This window comes from Micromesistius poutassou (genome assembly GCF_964030765.1).
Source record: "Micromesistius poutassou genome assembly, chromosome: 20".
In the NCBI taxonomy this organism is placed as follows: domain Eukaryota; kingdom Metazoa; phylum Chordata; class Actinopteri; order Gadiformes; family Gadidae; genus Micromesistius; species Micromesistius poutassou.
In genome coordinates this window covers 6,779,509-6,797,481 of record NC_140290.1, presented here as the reverse complement: position 1 = coordinate 6,797,481, position 17,973 = coordinate 6,779,509, and the positions used below count along the sequence as shown (strand labels likewise).

The following is a 17,973-nucleotide window of genomic DNA, read 5'->3' as shown; positions in this document are numbered from 1 at the left end:
AGAGCAACCCACCCCCTAGTGGGTCGGGCCGTGTACTTCTTGCCCCCCTTGCACCCTGTTAACTCTGCTACTGTTCCCACATGTTTAAAGTAGGATCTGATTTGTTTATTTCACTGCTTATAGGAATAATGACTTAGTCATAACTTAGTTGGCTTCTTTGTGCTCTCGTTTCGAGAACCCTAGGCCCACAAGCCTGGATTCATGGACTCTCTAAGTGTTTGGTTTTCTTCTTCTTATGTTCATTGTGGCCTTATAACTCCCAGCATTTCCAAATCAATTAATTGCAAAAAGTTTCTAAACTATCGACGGGACCGCGAAAAAAGGCCAAAAATGGGAGATAACGCAAACGCTGACTACACTGATGTCAGCCACCTGTCAGGCGTCAAACGAGACATTCCCCAACCGACTTCCGCGTCCAGTCCACCGCCTCGAGCCACGTCTCGGCCAATCAGAACAGAGAGCCAAGTGCATCCAAGTCCCTTAAAACTGATGACGCTATGGCTCAGCTTGTACAGCGGGCGCGCGTGTCTGTATGCCAGTGAAAGTCCAGCCTCGTCTGGGAATCCAACACAATTGTAACCAATTAATTCCACGGGTTTTTTTGTTTTTCTTTTACTACTTTGAAACAATGTTGTCTCACCCGTTGCTTGTTCGCGCCGTGGTGTTATTCGCCTGTATCGGTGGCGCGCCTGGTACAGAGTCGGGTACAGAGGATGCTTACGCCGCCGTGGTCGGTGTGGTGTCGCCGGGAGGAGAGCATCTGACGGAGGAGTCCGTCCGCTCGCTTTTTAATACCCTGGAGAAACGTGTGCAGTGCGGTGGAGTGTCGTGTGAAAAGGTACGGTGTTTATTGTGCTTCTGTGCCCGGGCTGCACCTTCAGAGTTAGATTATAATCTAACTCTGAAGTGTACGCTGTACTGTACGCCGAGGGATAGGGTCGAGGTCCAATAGTGTCACTGTCACACGCACCTGTGGCCTGCCATGTTCAGCTCTTAAAGTCTGCATGGACAATTCCTGCTTTAAAATATGGGGTTGCGACATCTGTTTATCACATTTTTGACATAATAGTCAAGTACCTAATGAGTTGAAAGTGTTTAGCAAATACATCTATAACGGGGTTCTCAAACATAGGTCTATCAATAAAAACGAAATGGCTTATCTTAATATTTTTCATCTATAACTATCATCTTCTATCTACTATTCATCGTCTATCTATAACTACTATAATGAAATAATTAATAAAAACTGTATTTATGATTATTATTACTTTTATAATTAGGTATATTGTTACATCAATAATTATTAATTAACTACTAATTAATTAACAACAACCAAAATAATATCTTAATTTCCTTTCTCAATGTCTTCCATTTAATCCGTTATTTCACCCAACAGCTGCGAGATAGTAGATGGAAGGGTTTAGCAACATGTCCGTTTGGAGGGAAATGATAATCCTTGGACTGTTCTGCTTCATGTAATCTGCTGCACGTATGGTTCAGGAAAGAGCTATAGCCTTTTGTCAGTCAGGACATCAACCAGACGAAACAATTAATTAACATCCTTAGTCCCATCCAAATCAATGCAATTGTAGGCCTATAACTTAATCCCAGCCTCAAAGTGTTTAATATAGACAGCAGTTGTTTAGAATTACAAATCTCAGTTAAATAATGATGTACAAATGACTAATAGTAGGCCTAAACAGCTTGAAGGGATATCATTGTATAAAAAAAAAAGTGTGGAAAAAGTGTAGGTCATCCTCCTCTTCGTCTAGGAAACAGGATTTATGTTTACACTCAGAGTGCGCAACATTTTCTTGTTCAGAAAAACGTTTATTCCCTTATTCCAGTTCTTTATGTCCCTATGTCTGTCACTTGTCATTAATCAAAGCAGCTCTATTAAAACAGCAGAAATGAAACCCAAACCAACCCACTTAAAACAAGTTCCTTGGGTTTTAAGACCCATAAAATATGAACCGAAGGATTTACTGAACGATACGTCAAGAAAGATGTCATTGTGCTGTGTTAGCATTGTAGATAATGCTACCCTATGTCATGTCTGCCACAAGAGAAAACACTAAAGACCTGAAATTATAGTTATTGTTACTATAATTGCATTATAGTAACAGCTGAAATGACTGAATTCATAGTCTTTATTTAAAAAAATAATAAAAAGGACTGAATTATTTGTTACTAACATGCTAGTGAGTATAATTTCAGAACATGGATTATTGAACCCTGTTCAGCCAACTGAACTTTCTTTCCAGTAATAATAATAAATACAGCGTTGTTGAAAGATAAGCTAGACTCAACCTGACCTAACACTGATCTCTTATCCGTCACTCATGAAAGAGATGATGGCAAACCTTAGGTCGGCTTGTGAGATCTGCGTCCCTTGAGATCAAGGTTTCCGTAGAAACATTGATTTATTCAACTTTTCTATTGTATTGTGTGATACGTTTTATAATTCATTTTATTATAATCATAATTATAATCATAATTCATGCAGTACAATCTTTCCATGATATCTCAGTAAAAGTGCCACCGCATGTAGAGGACTCCTAATTATTTTATGGTCTTTTAATGATGGATATTTATTGTGTGCTGTATAAACAACCTTCCCTGGCCTCCTGCAGTGTGATCTACCAGGCGGCGTTCACCAGCTCATTGGCAACCACTCCGCCCCCGGAGTGGGAGGCGGGGCGGCCATCGCCGTCGACGTGGCCCAGTTCCCGCACTTTGCGTCCGGGTGTATCTTCTACCTGAGCGCCCCTGCTTCGGCCTGCGCCGCCGTCAGAGCTGGGAGGTGGGCGGAGGAGACGGAGCTCTTCCTTGACCGAGTGACCCACCACGTCCACTCCCACGAGGAGGAGCCCCACTCCCACGACGAGGAGCCCCACTCCCACCAGGATGAATCCCACAGCCATGAAGGAGAAGAGGAAGGCCACCATTCGGAGGAGGAGGAGGGCCACCACCATGCGGAGGAGGAGGCCAGGCACCAGGAGGAGCACGTGGATGTGCACGGATTGGAGGCCCTGATTGAGGAGTTGGAGGGGCACTTTGTGCCACTAGACAGTGAGGTGAGCTCAAGACGACCCCACACACACGCACACACACGCACACACACGCATGCACACACGCACACACACACACACACACACTTTGTTGTGTGTGTGTTGTGTGTTTTGAGAGTAGGTTCCATTGTTTAGATTCAATGCCAGATTTGACCTCCAGATTGCGAGTTGAGCAGTGGGTTCACCATTTAGTAGACACTTTGATCCAGAGTGATTATGGATAGGAGTCATTAAGGAGCAGGTGAAGGATGTATACAGGTAGGCTGCGGAGATAAGGAGTGCAACACCTTATGCCCTGCAGTGTCCTGCCACTAAGGGATCGTGTATACTGTGTGATAATACATGTATATGACTTGGGCATTGGGTAGTGTATTCTGTGTTTGTTGTTTTTATCAGATTTTAAACTCAAGAAAAAACTAAAAACTAAAAAACTCAGAAATCAAACTTCCAACTTCCTTGGTCCAACTTCCTTGGTTCAAACACTAGACGGAATGGGGCAAATAAAGAGTTTTAATCTTTTGTAATTTCTTGGCAATAGTTTAAAAATAATCCTTTTTCTTTGTCCCTTATCATGGCTGCGTCATCGCTGAAACGGGCAGGAATGTCTGACGGCTGATGACATCATGGCAGAGATTAACCCCCTCTCAGCAGGCACTGAACAGGAAGTAGAGCGCGGTGCCGTGTTTGGTCGTGTTCTATACCATGCCCTGATTGGTCGCTGCTTCACCAGACACTCCCTGCCTGAAGAGGGCTACTTCCTGGAATACATGATGGAGCAGATGGGCTCGGATAACTTCACTGTCAGAGGTAAACCTCTCCCAAAACGTGAATGACCATGTACGTCTTGTGCTGTTGGTGGACTTTTCCAGTTTTACGAAGTAAAAGTCCTGCCATGTTGAAGTGCCGTAACCAAGCAGATAATTAACTCATGGTTGACTCCGAGCACTAAGCAGAATCAGAACATTTTAGTAAAATCAAATATATATTTTCAAATTGGATGAATAAAATAAAAATACAATGTAACTTTGCACATTTAAATGTACATTTTACAGCAGATAAAAACTTTACACTAGATGAAAATAGAAGTAAAGTGTGCTTTACTTAAAGTGCACGTGCAATGTTCCAAAAGTGCACGTGCGATTTCCTAAAGCCTGCGCGCTTCATAAAATAATTACTCCCATGTCACCTCCCGGGCTCTGTAGTAGATGAATGCATTGTTTTTTTATTTATAATATTGCAATTCTGTCATTTAATTGAATGTATAATTCATCTAAAATGGGTGCTCTATATAGGGTTGGAGGCTCTGATGAGTTCCCTGCATATCGGAACCAGCGATGACCACCATCATGACCACGACGAGGAGGGTCACCACGTCCACGCCGAAGACGACCACGCCGGGCATGACCACGAACCCAGCCGCCGCAGGAAGAGGAGTAGCCACGGAGCCAGAAAAGAAGAGGAAATGAAGTTGCCCGGGGCCTCGGTAAACTCTACATTTCTCTTTCAGAATGTAAAATAAATAAATTATATGTATGCATTGATTTTTATTTTTTTATTTTATTTTGTATGAATTCCATGTATATCAGTATTTTTTTGTATTTAATTTGAGCTTTATTTGAGTGAGATCCTGTACATTAAACTGAAATTATAATCTTCTCATGGTTATCACAGTTATGATTTGAATAATGCAGCAAAAGAATTGTGACAGATTTGTAATAAGACTTGTTTAGAACGGGCCATGAGAGTTTTTGAGTACAGTTCAACTTTTAAACACATTTTCTGTTCCATTAAATACATGTGCAGGTAGTGTCAACCTTTATCGAAGTCAACAGCTCAGTGTGGTGTGAGTGTGATCAACCATCACATGCTGTTTCTAAATCTGCCCGGCGCATCACAAGTGCGTGTCCACCTAGATGTACGACGGATAGATCCATCTCCCATGGTAGTCCATGGAGTCCACTTGTTAAGCGGGTAGACCAGTGGTTCTCAAACTTTTTCTTTCATTCCCCACTTTGATCAAGGGGGCATTTTCGAGCCCCACCTGTCCCTCATCGCTCTAAGATAGTGGTACGTCAAGCTTAAAATTGGCCAATAGTGTCAATCTTTGCCTCAACTAGGCTAGGCTACCATTGTGTTATAACTTTCTTTCAATCTATCACAAATAGGCCTACATTTAGCAATGTAAATGACCAAGTGTATGTCTCCTCACTGATTTAGTGACTGCAATGAGCCTGATTTGCACTGCACATCTTTTTAAAACGTGGTTACAGGCTTGATAATGCCACTCTCAAGTCGTGTTCAATGTTGTGCTTAGACCTGTATTTTGTTGTCAGTGTTGCAACAGCCTAAAAAACAATCTCACAGAGATACGATGTTAGCCTGGCTCCGCCCACCTCTGTACTTCCGCTCAATTTTCATTTCCCTTCAGTACTACGTCTGGATTTGCGGTATATATTCGCAGGTTTTCTGCAGCCAATTTCCCAATTAGTGCATACTCCCTCTCCACTTCAAGGCAGAATTCCCTCAGTGTCTGAGCTGTAAACTTCAGCAAACTTAGGGTTGAGTCAGAGGTCAGCTCAATAAATGGGTCCTCTTCAGCAGAGTTGAAATCAGCTTGTGCTGCAGATAGAATATAAATAAGTGCATAATGTGCCAAGGTAAACACACATATTGCTGTTTTCCAGCAACATATTAGCAAACATAGGCCAATATATATATATTTAAAAAAAAAGAAAAAGAATCCAGTCCATGTTTTTCGCGTCAGTTCACCCACCTGGCATGTCCCCACAGTTTGAGAAACTCTGGGGTAGACTGATCTATCATCATACATCTGGGTGGACACTGGCACTTGTAACAGCTGATCCCACTCACACCCGGTGGTTAAAACAGGATCCTTCAATAGCTATCCTGAAAGCAGACTGTAATGTACTGCCACACGTGATAACATACCTTCCGTCCCCTTCTCTATACCAGCAGTGTTTCTCAGCCCAGGAGCTGCTGCTGATCCACGGCCTGATGGACAACAGTTCAGAGCCGGCCGGTATGAACCGGTCGGATCTGGCGCGGCTCAGCCCGGCGCTGGTCCAGCAGATCCTCAGCAGGGCCTGCAGCTCCGGCTCCGGCTCCCCCCACCCGATGCACGACGGACTCACCCAGGCAGAACGTAAGACACCCATAACGGTGTGTGTGTGTGTGTGTGTGTGTGTGTGTGTGTGTGTGCGTGCGTGCATGCGTGCGTGCCTGAGTGCGTGCGTGTGTGCGTGTGCGTGTGTGTGTTTGTTCTACTGTTCAGTAAGATCTCTCTCTATCAAACAAAAAAAACATCAATATCACAAATTCGGAAATCACACCAAACTGAATATGTCCAAAAAAACGAACTAACTAAAATAAAACACTAAAAACAGTAATAAAACATTAAAAAACGATGTTCAATGGCTTCTTCCAAAACTGCTCCAAACTCAACATCTGTCACGGAGGGGTCTAGCTCTAATGAATATTCATGAGCTGTCCCTCGATTGGCAGGTCCATTCCACCCTAGTGTCTCCATTTGGCTTCTCAGACAACTTCAACCGACGAATGTCTCACTCTCATCTCATCCTATCTCTCTCTTTCTTTCGCTCTCTCTTTGTCTCTCTCTCAAGTCCAAGTTCCTCGAAAGCAGTATCCTCGAAAAAAAACCATGTGAAACAACTGTCTCTCCCCTCTCCCCACCTATCTCTCCCCCCTTCTTCCCCCCTATCTCCCTCCCCACCTATCTCTCGCCCCTTCTCCCCACCTCTCTCTCTCTCCCCATCTCCCCACCTCTCTCTCCCTCCCCTCTCCCCACCCCTCTCGCTCTCCCTCTACCTATCTCTCTCCCCCTCTCTTCTACCTCCTCCTACCTCCTCTCTCTCTCTCTCCCCTGTCCCCCTCTCTCTCTCTCCATCTCCCCCTCTCTCTCCCTCCATCCTCTCTCTCTCTCCCCTCTCTCCTCCCCCCCCCCGTCCCCCTCCTCCAGGCTACATCTACGCCACCCTGGCCAACGTGGTGATCACCCTGACCTCCATGTTCGGCATCGTGGTGCTGCTGTGCACGTCGTGCTCCAGCGTCTTCCAGCTCATCATCCAGATGTGCATCAGCCTCGCCGTTGGCTCGCTCACCGGCGACGCCCTGCTGCATCTGGTGCCAATGGTAATGCCACCATGCACAGACCGCAGTGCTGATAGCCTTATTGTCAAGATGGACTCCAATTAACCGTGGAGGACTTATTAAACTGGACATTTTTGTTGACAAGGAGGGTTGGAATCAAGGCTGAGTGTTGCATGCTAGCTTTAGCAGCAAGCCATCGATACCTGCTCCATTTTCATACATTGAGGCTTCTTCATAGAGGAGAAACTTTAATTTCAAAGGATAAATAGTTATATATTGTTTAAATTTTTTTACATTTTTTATTAAGGTGACCAATTGGCTTTGATCAAACAGAGTGGTGTGGATGAGCCATCCACATGCCACTTCAAAATCGACTACCTAATAGTGACAAAGACCTCACACAGGGGGCGTGGCTATCAACAGCACACCTGGTGGTGAAATAGTGGGGTCCTTTACATTTCGGAAACCCAACCCCTCTACCTTCCATCTCACATTGATCACCTCTTCTCTCCGTGGATTTGCGTTGCCAGTTCCTGGGTCTGCACAGCCATGGAGGTGGAGACCACGCACACCACGAAGGGGAGAACCTGGACTACGTCTACAAGATCCTGGTGGTGCTGGGGGGGATCTACTACTTCTACCTGATGGAGACCATCTTCTCTATGGTCACTCGGAAGAAGGAGGGGGACTGGGACCACCACCACCACCCACACCATCACGGGGTACGGGGGAGTCAGTCGCTTACAGACACACACACACACATACATATGTGGTCACACACACACACACACACACACACACCAACCATAAGCTCTCTAAAGCTAACCCTATTCCGGATATCGTAACACATACACATACATAAACACACTGACACACTATATATATATATATGTGTATACTACATATATATAGAAATACAATACTATTCGTCTTCAATTATTACTTTTCAAAACCTTCTGTCATACTTGTTTACTCTTACTCATACACTCTCTCTCTCTCTCTCTCTCTCTCTCTCTCTCTCTATCTCTCTCTCTGAAGGAGGAGGACGAGGAGCCTCACCACTGTGACCATAGTAAGGTCCTGGAGATGTATCAGAAGGACAAGAAACAACAACAACAGGACCAGTCCATATCCCAGGCTGACCTGGTATATAGACACACCCACACACACACATGGATCCCACCGCACACTTTGCATATTGCTTTGGATCGAAACAACTACATAACTATGTAACGTAATGTCTTGCTATGATGTATTATTTAATTAGCTGAACCTTGATAAATGAAACACATAATATTATGGGATGTGTACCTTTCAGGTTCCAAGTGAGACCACTGAGAAGACCTTCCCTCCACCCCAGCCACGCACCAGAGGTGAGAGTCACATGACCCGCAGAATAATGACCGGGACTCCGTGGCCTCAAACACCCCACCACCACTAGGGCCGTTTAGCTTGATGAGCACTGAGTAATATCACGTTGTACATTCAGACAAGACGGGCTGTCCTGTCTGCATAGACCTCTGAAGAATAAGTCTATGTGAAATAACATGGGTTTTTTGAATGATTGTACATAACAAACTCTGTAGGTGGCGAAGAAGTAAAAGCTGCGTCACTTTTTGAACTACACACATTTTCGATCTAGTTTCAACTGGCTTTTTGGATTGTCTGTGCCGTTAAAATAGCATTTATAATCGTTTAATTATACTTTAACGGAACAGACAATCCAAAAAGCCAGTTGAAACTAGATGGAAAATATGTGTAGTTCAAAACGTGATGCAGCTTTTACTTCTTCGCCACCTACAGAGTTTGTTATGTACGATCATTCAAAAAACCCATGTTATTTCCCATAGACATTTGACAGAGGGAACCGGAGCCTCGGAGGCGGGACTTATTCTTCAGAGGTCTATTACCCTCTTTGACCCTCCCACGCACTCCATCCTCTCTTTCTTGCTCGCTCTCTTTATTTCCAACCTTCTTTAGTTCTCTCTTTTTGGTTTCTCTTTCACTCTCTGCTTCTCAAGTTCTGTTGTCGGGAAATGCATCAGTTGAATTTTTTGTTAAATTGTTGAATTTACTCCATTTAGTTAGAAACTGCATCTGTCTGTCACCACACCTGACTCTCCCCCTCCCCCTACCTCCCTTATCTCTCCCTCTCTCTACCCCTACCCCCCTATCTCTCTCCCCTCTCCCTTTCCCTCTGTCTCTCTCCCCCTACATCCCCACCTCTCCCTCTCTCTTCCCTATCTCCCCACCTCTCCCTTTCTCTCTCCCCCCCCCTCCCCATTCTCTCTCCTCCTCCCCCTACCCCCCCGGCTCTCACTTCCTCTACTTCCCCCTCTTTCTTTGTCTCTCCCACTCCCTACCTCTCTCTCCCCCTCCAGAGCAGCGTCTGCTGCCCTACATGATCACGATCGGCGATGGGATCCATAACTTTGCCGACGGCCTGGCCATGGGCGCTGCCTTCTCTCTGTCCTGGCGGTCGGGGTTAGCCACCTCCCTGGCCGTGCTCTGCCACGAACTGCCCCATGAGCTGGGTACGCGCACGTGAACATGCGCTCGCCCACTCACGCACACGCAAACCCACACAGCATGGTGTCATGGTCCAACAGCTGCATGCAGTTATTGTGCTGCCTTGTAGCCACGGAAGAATACATGATTCAAAAGCAAGCCACACATGGCCAATTTGTTGGTACAGCCCTCATCACACTGACACTCACAAAGGGCCTCACATGCTACGAACAGGCTAAGAAACCCTGAGGAGGAACACAGAAGAGGCAATTGTTGCAGACATAACGTAGTCAACACGTTAACACTCTCTCTCTCTCTCTCTCTCTCTCTCTCTCTCTCTCTCTCTCTCTCTCTCTCTCTCTCTCTATATCCAGGCGACTTTGCCATACTGCTCCACTGTGGCGTGTCGGTGCGCAACGCCTTGCTCCTGAACATCGGCAGTGCCATGACCTCCTTCGTGGGCCTGTACATCGGCCTGTCGGTGGCCACGGACCACGCCACCAAGCAGTGGATCGCCGCCCTCACCGCCGGCCTCTTCCTCTACGTGGGCCTGGCTGACATGGTGAGCACAGTCAAGGGGTCAGCTGAATGCCCGCTGGATCAGAAAGATCTGGATGAATGGAGATACTAGAGTGGCCGTCTGTGATTTAGGATGGGTCACGTGAACCTGAACATGAACACATGAACAGCACAAAGGCACGTTTTCGATTAGTTCCTGTGACCTGGTACCAGATTACAACCAATCACAGCAGAGTTTGTACAAGCTGTGTGATAGTACCATCCCTGAGTATTCCTCTGTTTTTTATACTTACACTTACTCTCTCTCCCCCAATCTCTCTCTTCCTCTCCCAATCCCTATCACCCCTCTATCTCCTCTCTTTCCCTTCCTCTGCCCTCCCTACTCCATCACCTTCACCCTCCTCCCCATCTCTCTTCTCTCCCTCCCCTTCACCCTCTCTCTTCCTCTCTCCCCCCTCCATCGCCTTCACCCTCCTCCCCATCTCTCTGCTCTCTCTCCCTGTTGCCCTCTCTCGCCCCTCTCTCTCCAGCTGCCCACCATGATCCACAACAACAGTAAGAGGCCGTGGCTGATATTCCTGCTGCAGAACATCGGCCTGCTGATGGGCTGGGGCATCCTGCTGCTGCTGACCCTCTATGAGGACCAGATAGGAGTCTAACTCCAACGCCAACACTCACACACACACACACACACACACACACACAAGACCCTGGTGTACTTAAAGGAGACCCACACACCCTGTTTAAGCTAATGCTAAACCCTGCCCTCTATCAAAATGTAAACAATAGACCTTCTGTCCTTTTGTGTCCTAATCCTGGCAGACACTTTTCTTATTATGGGGCGCGGCTATGTTGCTGTACAGGCACAACCTACTGTACACTATTGAGCAGACACTTGAATCCAAAGTGACTTGAAGGGAATGCAGGTACGTGTCATTAAGGAGCAGGTAGGCAGCGGCATCAGGGGTCAAACCCTGAAACATTTGGCTCAGCGTCAGAAGAGCCCAACCACTAAACAGAACACCTGTAGGCATCCTTCAGTCTTCACTCCCTAAATGCTCCTCAATGACATGTGTCTGAATTTACTGTATGTCACGCTGGATATCGCTGCTGAAAGCGCTAGGGGTGGGAATCTCTTGGCACCTCACGATTCGAGATTCCGATTCAGAGGTCAACAATTTGATTATAAAACGATTATCGATGCATCTCGATTCAACAATTTTTTTTATGTACATTTCCATGCGGGATTTTCAAAAATATATATATATATACATCTGACTTTGCTACTCAGAGTTTGCTAATCACTTCCTACTTGTGTGATGATCATTAAAGACAATCAACAGATGAATTATCTTATCTAATATAAAATATTAGATCCAATATAATCTCATCTATTACCTTATCTAATATTTAGTATTAGATAAAGTCGGTTCTCTGCGCAGAGAACCTGAAGGCAGAAAGGAGTTTTCTGTAGCGATCTGCAGCAGGCGAACAAATTTCAAATATATATTAAAAAAAAAAAATTATTAAAGTTGTTTCCGATTATTCATTTTTCTGCATCGAGACGGAATCATTCTAGAGAGAATCGCGATGCATCGAAGAATCTATTATTTTTCCCACCCCTAGAAAGCGTGGTGCTTGGGGAGGTGGCAGCAATGGGTTTACTTTGTTAGGAACATATCGGCACAGACAATGTAAACCACTTACTGCACACCGTTGAAATCACTGCTTTGTAATACAGAAACATACATTACTTACCATACTACTGTTATATTTATATATGGATGGCATGGTATACACTGACATGGCTTTGGTGATTCCGGGTGATGTTTGGGTTAGTTTATTTTTCCAATTTTCTATGAAAACTCAGGGCTCAATTTATGGTTGATCTATCATTATCTGTTGATCTGATGTTTGTTGGGTTTTGGCAATTTGTCAAAGAATGGAGACTCAACTACTTTGATGATTACTTGCAAATCAGTAATGTACAATTCAATCCCAGGGCTTTTTTTCACTGGTTTGTGTGGTATTTTACTTAAACATTACAGTGTGACCTTCACAACTGGACATTTGAGCCCTATTCCTTCTGAGATAAATCATTAATTTGGCATGATGAGATACCAAATACATATATAAGCCTCATACATCCAGAATGCAAAACCTTGACTTTGCACCCCATGAAAGAGAGTTGGAAATTAAAATAACAGATCAGAGAGTAGCCTGACCATGTTGTCCACATATGTCCCTTTTAGTTTTTTTTAATTTTAAACAGAAGCTATCATAACAGTTGTTGTTCATAGCCTCAGCCTATCATGCATCAGCGTTTAGCGTGGTGGTATGTTCTCGTAGAAACAGCTGAGCCAGAATGCTACAGCACCCCTTTTATACACAATTATTACTGCTAGAAGGCCATGGCCAGTGGGAAACAGTGTAAAGATGCTCATCATATAACATATAACATCAATGGAAAACATTACATATGATGGACTGCACAAAGCGACACTACTTTTGAAATATTACCAAGCCACAATACTTAAAAATAAAATAAAATTGATTTATTTTCAATGATCAATGACCTAGGTATGCTATCGCAGTTCAATGTTATAGTTATATTTAAGGAACTGTCAACTCAGAAATCCAGATCTGAGTTGACTTGATGCCAGGTCCCTAACCTACATCACTGGGCCTGCACTTAAATATGTACACCAATTAATTGTTTTGATTTGATTGTATGAGATACAAACCTTATAAATCTTCATTTGTACATGGATGTTCATTTCTTGTTTCTTTAACTATGTGGCATTAACTAGTGGAGGAAACAACTGCATTTCTCTTAAATAAATGGTGTATATAAATAATAAAGAGTGTTGTGAGTTTTAGTTTTTAGTTTTATTTCTTTGTGCAAGATCACAAAATCAAAAAAAGAAAAGATACACATAGATATACATAAATGCACGGGTGGGACAAAAGAAACCCCAGAGGGCTTATAAAGGATGCCCACCTAACATTAAATTACAATAAGGTAAGGTAAAGAAATAAAGAACAAATAGTGAACGAATAAAAAAAATATATAATAATAATAATAATAATAAATAATAATAATAATAATTAAATGAAAAGACAAAAACAACTACAAAATCATGATTCAAATGTAATAGTGCAATTTAAGTGCTTATGTTCAAAAAGCAGAATAAAGAAATAACTGACAAGCAAAAAGACAATATAACAGTTAATATGTTAATGTATTATCGTAAGCTTTAAGAATGAGATCGTTTTTGAGATGTTTTTTGAAAGTACCTAAAGATGAGTGTTTTCGGAGTGTAATAGGAAAACTGTTCCAAATGACTGGGCCTCTATGCCTGATTGAAAACTGGCCAAGATTTGTTCTGTAAAATTTACTGTGAAGGAGATCTACAGATCTGGTCTGATGACTATGGATCTGTGACCTGGTTATAAAAAAACTATTGAAAGAAGAAGGAAGTAAATTATTGAAAAACTGGAACACAAAAGTGCCAATCTGAAGAGTATTAACATCATATATGCTTAGCAACTTTAGACTTTGAAATAGTGGAGCACTATGAGCGTTCCAACTGGAGTTGGTTACAGTTCTAACAATTTTTTTTTGTAATAAAAAAATCGAATCGACACTGGTTTTATATGTGCTTGCCCATACTATATTGCCATAGGATATAAAGGGATAAATAAGGCAGTAATATAAATCTATAACATTTTTTCTTGACAGCACGGGTCTTACTTGTCGTATAACCCCAATGTTTCTCGCTAATTTATTGGACACCGTTGATATATGTTTTTTCCAACTGAGTTTATTATCAATAAAAACCCTTAAAAACTTTATACTGGAAACATTTGCAAGTGCATTGTTGTTAAATATCATATAAGCACACTTCTCTACATTAAGGGATAATTTGTTGAATTTGAACCAGTTATCCAAGGTATATATATATACCGTATATATATATATACCGTATATATAATATACGCTATTCATACGAGCAATCAACTTGTGTTCGTCTTTATCGGTAATGAAAATGTTTGTCATCGGCATACAAAATAAAAAGAGCTTCTTTAGATATTAAATGCAAATCATTTATGTAAATAAGGAATAAAAGAGGTCCAAGTATGGAACCTTGAGGAACTCCACACTGTAGATGACTATAAGTTGAGTTAGCGCCATTCCATACTACATACTGTTTCCTGTTGAACAGATAACTTTGAAATCAATCAAGCTCAATCCCAGAAACCCCATGAGCCTGAAGCTTAGTCAATAATATATTCGGATCAACAGTGTCAAAAGCCTTGGATAAATCAATGAACACTCCAATTGTGAGTTCCTTGTTGTCTAAAGCTGTAGATATTCTGATTGGACCAGGGCCATAGAGGTAGAATATTTGACACGGAAACCATACTGATAATCATACAATAGGTTATTGTCTTTAAGATGTGTAATTAATCTATTATATACAATTTTTTCGAGTATTTTGGAGAAGCAAGGTAATAAATAAATTGGTCTATAGTTTGAAAATATTGATCGATCCCCATGTTTAAATATTGGAATAACCTTAGCCCATTTCAGTTGGTCTGGTACTACACCTGTTTGAAGAGAACAGTTAAAAATATGACACAGTGGTTTTACAATAGAGGGGAGACACAGCTTCACTAATTTCATTTTGAGATCATGAAAACCAGCACTTGTTGACTTTAGACTTGATACAATATCACATATTTCTTTTTCATTCACTGGAGAAAAAGTAAATAATGGGTGACTGGAATATAATCCTGTACCATGAGAATAAAGTGGTGTTTGAGGGATTTTTGCAGCCAAAGCGGGACCAATATTGACAAAATAATGATTGAATTCTTCTGCAATTTCAGTAGGATCCTCTACTAGAATCGTTATTATAAAATATACGTTGAGAATTATTTTTGGATGCGGGTTTGTTGATAACTTCATTAATGATGGCCCATGTCTTTTTCATATCATTTTTAAATTTATAAAATTTCTGTTGGTAATATTTTCTCAACGTATGGTTGAGATTATTTCTGCATATTGAATAAATATTGAAATTCAGGGGAGAAGGATTTATCAGGTAATTTTTGTATAGTTTGTGTTTTTTTGATATGCTTTTTTTTAGCTCTTTGGTCAGCCAAGATTTGTGAGTTTTGGGTTTGATGGATTGTTCTTCAAATGGAAAGGATTCATCGAAAATGCCAAAGAATTCATTGCTAAAACTAGAATATTCTTTAATCAAATCATAAGTTGACAAAGTTGAGTCCCATTTATTAACAGATAAATTCTCCTCAAACTTTTTTATATTTGACATCCTGAAATTCCTTAATAACATTTTGGTAACATCTGGATCTATTTCATTGCGGTGATAAGCTGTAAAAATAGGAATATGGTCTGGATGGATATATCAGTAACTAATATACCAGATATTCCATTTTTATTTGTATAGTTAGTAATGATGTTGTAAATTATAGATTTACTTGATGTTATTCTAGTGGCTTGTGATATAAGGGGATGGAAAGCATTAGCAAATAATGTGTAGTAAATTTATATTAAAATCCCCTAATATGAAACACGGCTTCCTGTCTTTCTCAATGGAATTCAAAAGCTTGTCCAGATTATTAACAAAGGAGTTAACATTACCATTTGGTGGTCTGTAAACACAGCCAATAACAGTATGGCCAGAGAAGCATGGTGTATTTACTACCTCTATGAAGATTGATTCAACATGAGCATTTGTATTGGCAATATCAATTGATAGATCTTGTCGCAGGATGTATTTAATAGAGTTTTTCACGTAGAGTGATACACCTCCCCCTGGTCTATCTTTTCTATGGCTATAGAGATGATCATAGCCATTTATGGAATAAAAAGACACTTTTGAATAATTTAACCAAGTTTCAGTAAAACCCATTATGGATAAATAAAGAGGTAATGATGTAAGATAATCAATTAGAGACTCAAAGTGCGTTGGCAAACTTCTTACATTTAAATGAAATAGTGTAAAGGAATTGAAGTCTTTTATATTTTTTTCTACACAGACTGATTTTAAAGAGTCTTCGGTAAAATAGTTACATGAGTTGAATTTGTTATCAGAGTCAATGTAGTCACTGTCAAGGTCAGCATGTAAGAAATGAGAAATATCTAGGTAGTTGGAAAATTTAACACTGTTCCTTGCTGGGTTATTGGTTGCCATAATAAGTGAATCACTGATAAAAACTGCAAAACGAGTTAGAAAGGGATAACAGCAATTTAAGTGGGGCGAGGTGTTGTGACTCGAGGTGGGTGCACAATCAGCTGATCATAACGCAGATAGGCCACCGTTCCCCGGTCCCGTGCTTCTTTGAGCTGTGGCCACAGTTCAGAGCGTTTCTGTCGCACACGTTCAGTGAAGTCCTCGTTGACATAGATCTTAGAGCCTTTAAGTTTGCTTCCTCTTTTCAGGATTTCTTCCTTATCTTTGTATCTCAGTAGTTTCATGAAAATTGTTCTAGGCCTGTTGGATTGCTCATTGTATTTTCCATTGCGCCGTGCACATTCAATCTCAATTAGTTTCGGGTCAAGATCAAGCTTCTCAGCCAGCAGTAGTTTTGCTTTAGCTTCAGTGGCTTGCCATGTTTCATTCCTCTCCTCGGGTACTCCATCAATGAGAATGTTGTTTCTCCTTGACTGACTTTCAAGATATTCCGATTTATTAGTGATTTTGTCCAGGGAGGGTTGTACCAGAAAGCCCCTGGTTCGATAGTTTGCTAAGGGAAGCAGAGTTGTCAGAGAGCTTTTTGTGGAAATCATCCATGTCCTTTAAAGAGTATTGCAAACTGTTTTTGATATCCTGTACATCTTTTAAAATGTTGTCTACCCTTAGGGTGGTGGCATCAACAAACATTTTGACAAAAGATTTAAAGTTTATTTCTTGTTGATTCATCAGGTCTTTAAAAAAAGATTTTTGTTGTTCAAGCATCTCATGCACAGTGCTTAATGATTCCTCATCTTGTTGGGCTTTTTTGGACCCATGTTGACAAATTGATTTGTCAGTAAAAGTAATTAAATAAAACGTTGTACCTGCAGTGCTTAAGACGGCTTACTCGATGCTGAGGGTAAGTGAATTGGTTAAAAAAAAAAAAAAAAAACCTAGGCCTGGTAGTAGCCGGCTGCTAACAGCTAACTAGCAAACTAGCGAGGCTGAGTGCGGATAGTAGGGGGAGCAGGCCGGGATAAACTCAATCCACCAAAGATCAAACACGAGAATCATCCAAGATCCTTGAGTAGATAGAATCCAAGTCCAAGCTGGCCGTTTCTAGAGCCTGGGCCTGGTGGTAGCTGGTTGCTGCTGGAGCCTGGGCCTGGTGGTAGCTGGCCGCTGCTGGAGTCTGGGCCTGGTGGTAGCTGGTTGCTGCTGGAGCCTGGGCCTGGTGGTAGCTGGCCGCTTCTGGAGCCTGGGCCTGGTGGTAGATGGCCACTGCTGGAGCCTGGGCCTGGTGGTAGCTGGTTGCTGCTGGGGCCTGGGCCTGGTGGTAGCTGGTAGCTGGCAGCTAACAGGCAAACCAGCAAGGCTGGGACGGATCCTCAACACGTCTCGACTGACGGCACACGGCTGTTTGCACTCAGCTGCTTCTCATCGTTAGTAGTTGAAATTCCACTAAAATGCGTCAGAGTTAAATAACTTCCAACCTACATACATAAACAAAAAAAACATATATATATATATATATATATATA

At 42.2% G+C, this 17,973-nt stretch overlaps 1 protein-coding gene across 2 annotated transcripts; it reads left to right on the top strand.

Annotated features, from left to right (window-relative positions):
• Positions 1–525: 525 nt before the first annotated feature.
• On the top strand, positions 526–13,077 carry slc39a4 (solute carrier family 39 member 4). 2 transcript variants are annotated; one of them, XM_084485099.1, is made up of 12 exons: positions 526–838; positions 2,634–3,077; positions 3,671–3,878; positions 4,364–4,554; positions 6,048–6,234; positions 7,069–7,241; positions 7,730–7,921; positions 8,238–8,345; positions 8,518–8,572; positions 9,581–9,733; positions 10,082–10,269; positions 10,757–13,077. In XM_084485099.1, exons 1-12 carry the CDS (start codon positions 533–535, stop codon positions 10,883–10,885), a joined length of 2,334 nt encoding a protein of 777 aa, XP_084341225.1. In that variant the 5' UTR covers positions 526–532; the 3' UTR covers positions 10,886–13,077. The 2 variants fall into 2 exon arrangements, with proteins under 2 accessions (XP_084341225.1, XP_084341224.1); XM_084485098.1 differs by having other exon boundaries at positions 6,045–6,234.
• Positions 13,078–17,973: the final 4,896 nt, after the last annotated feature.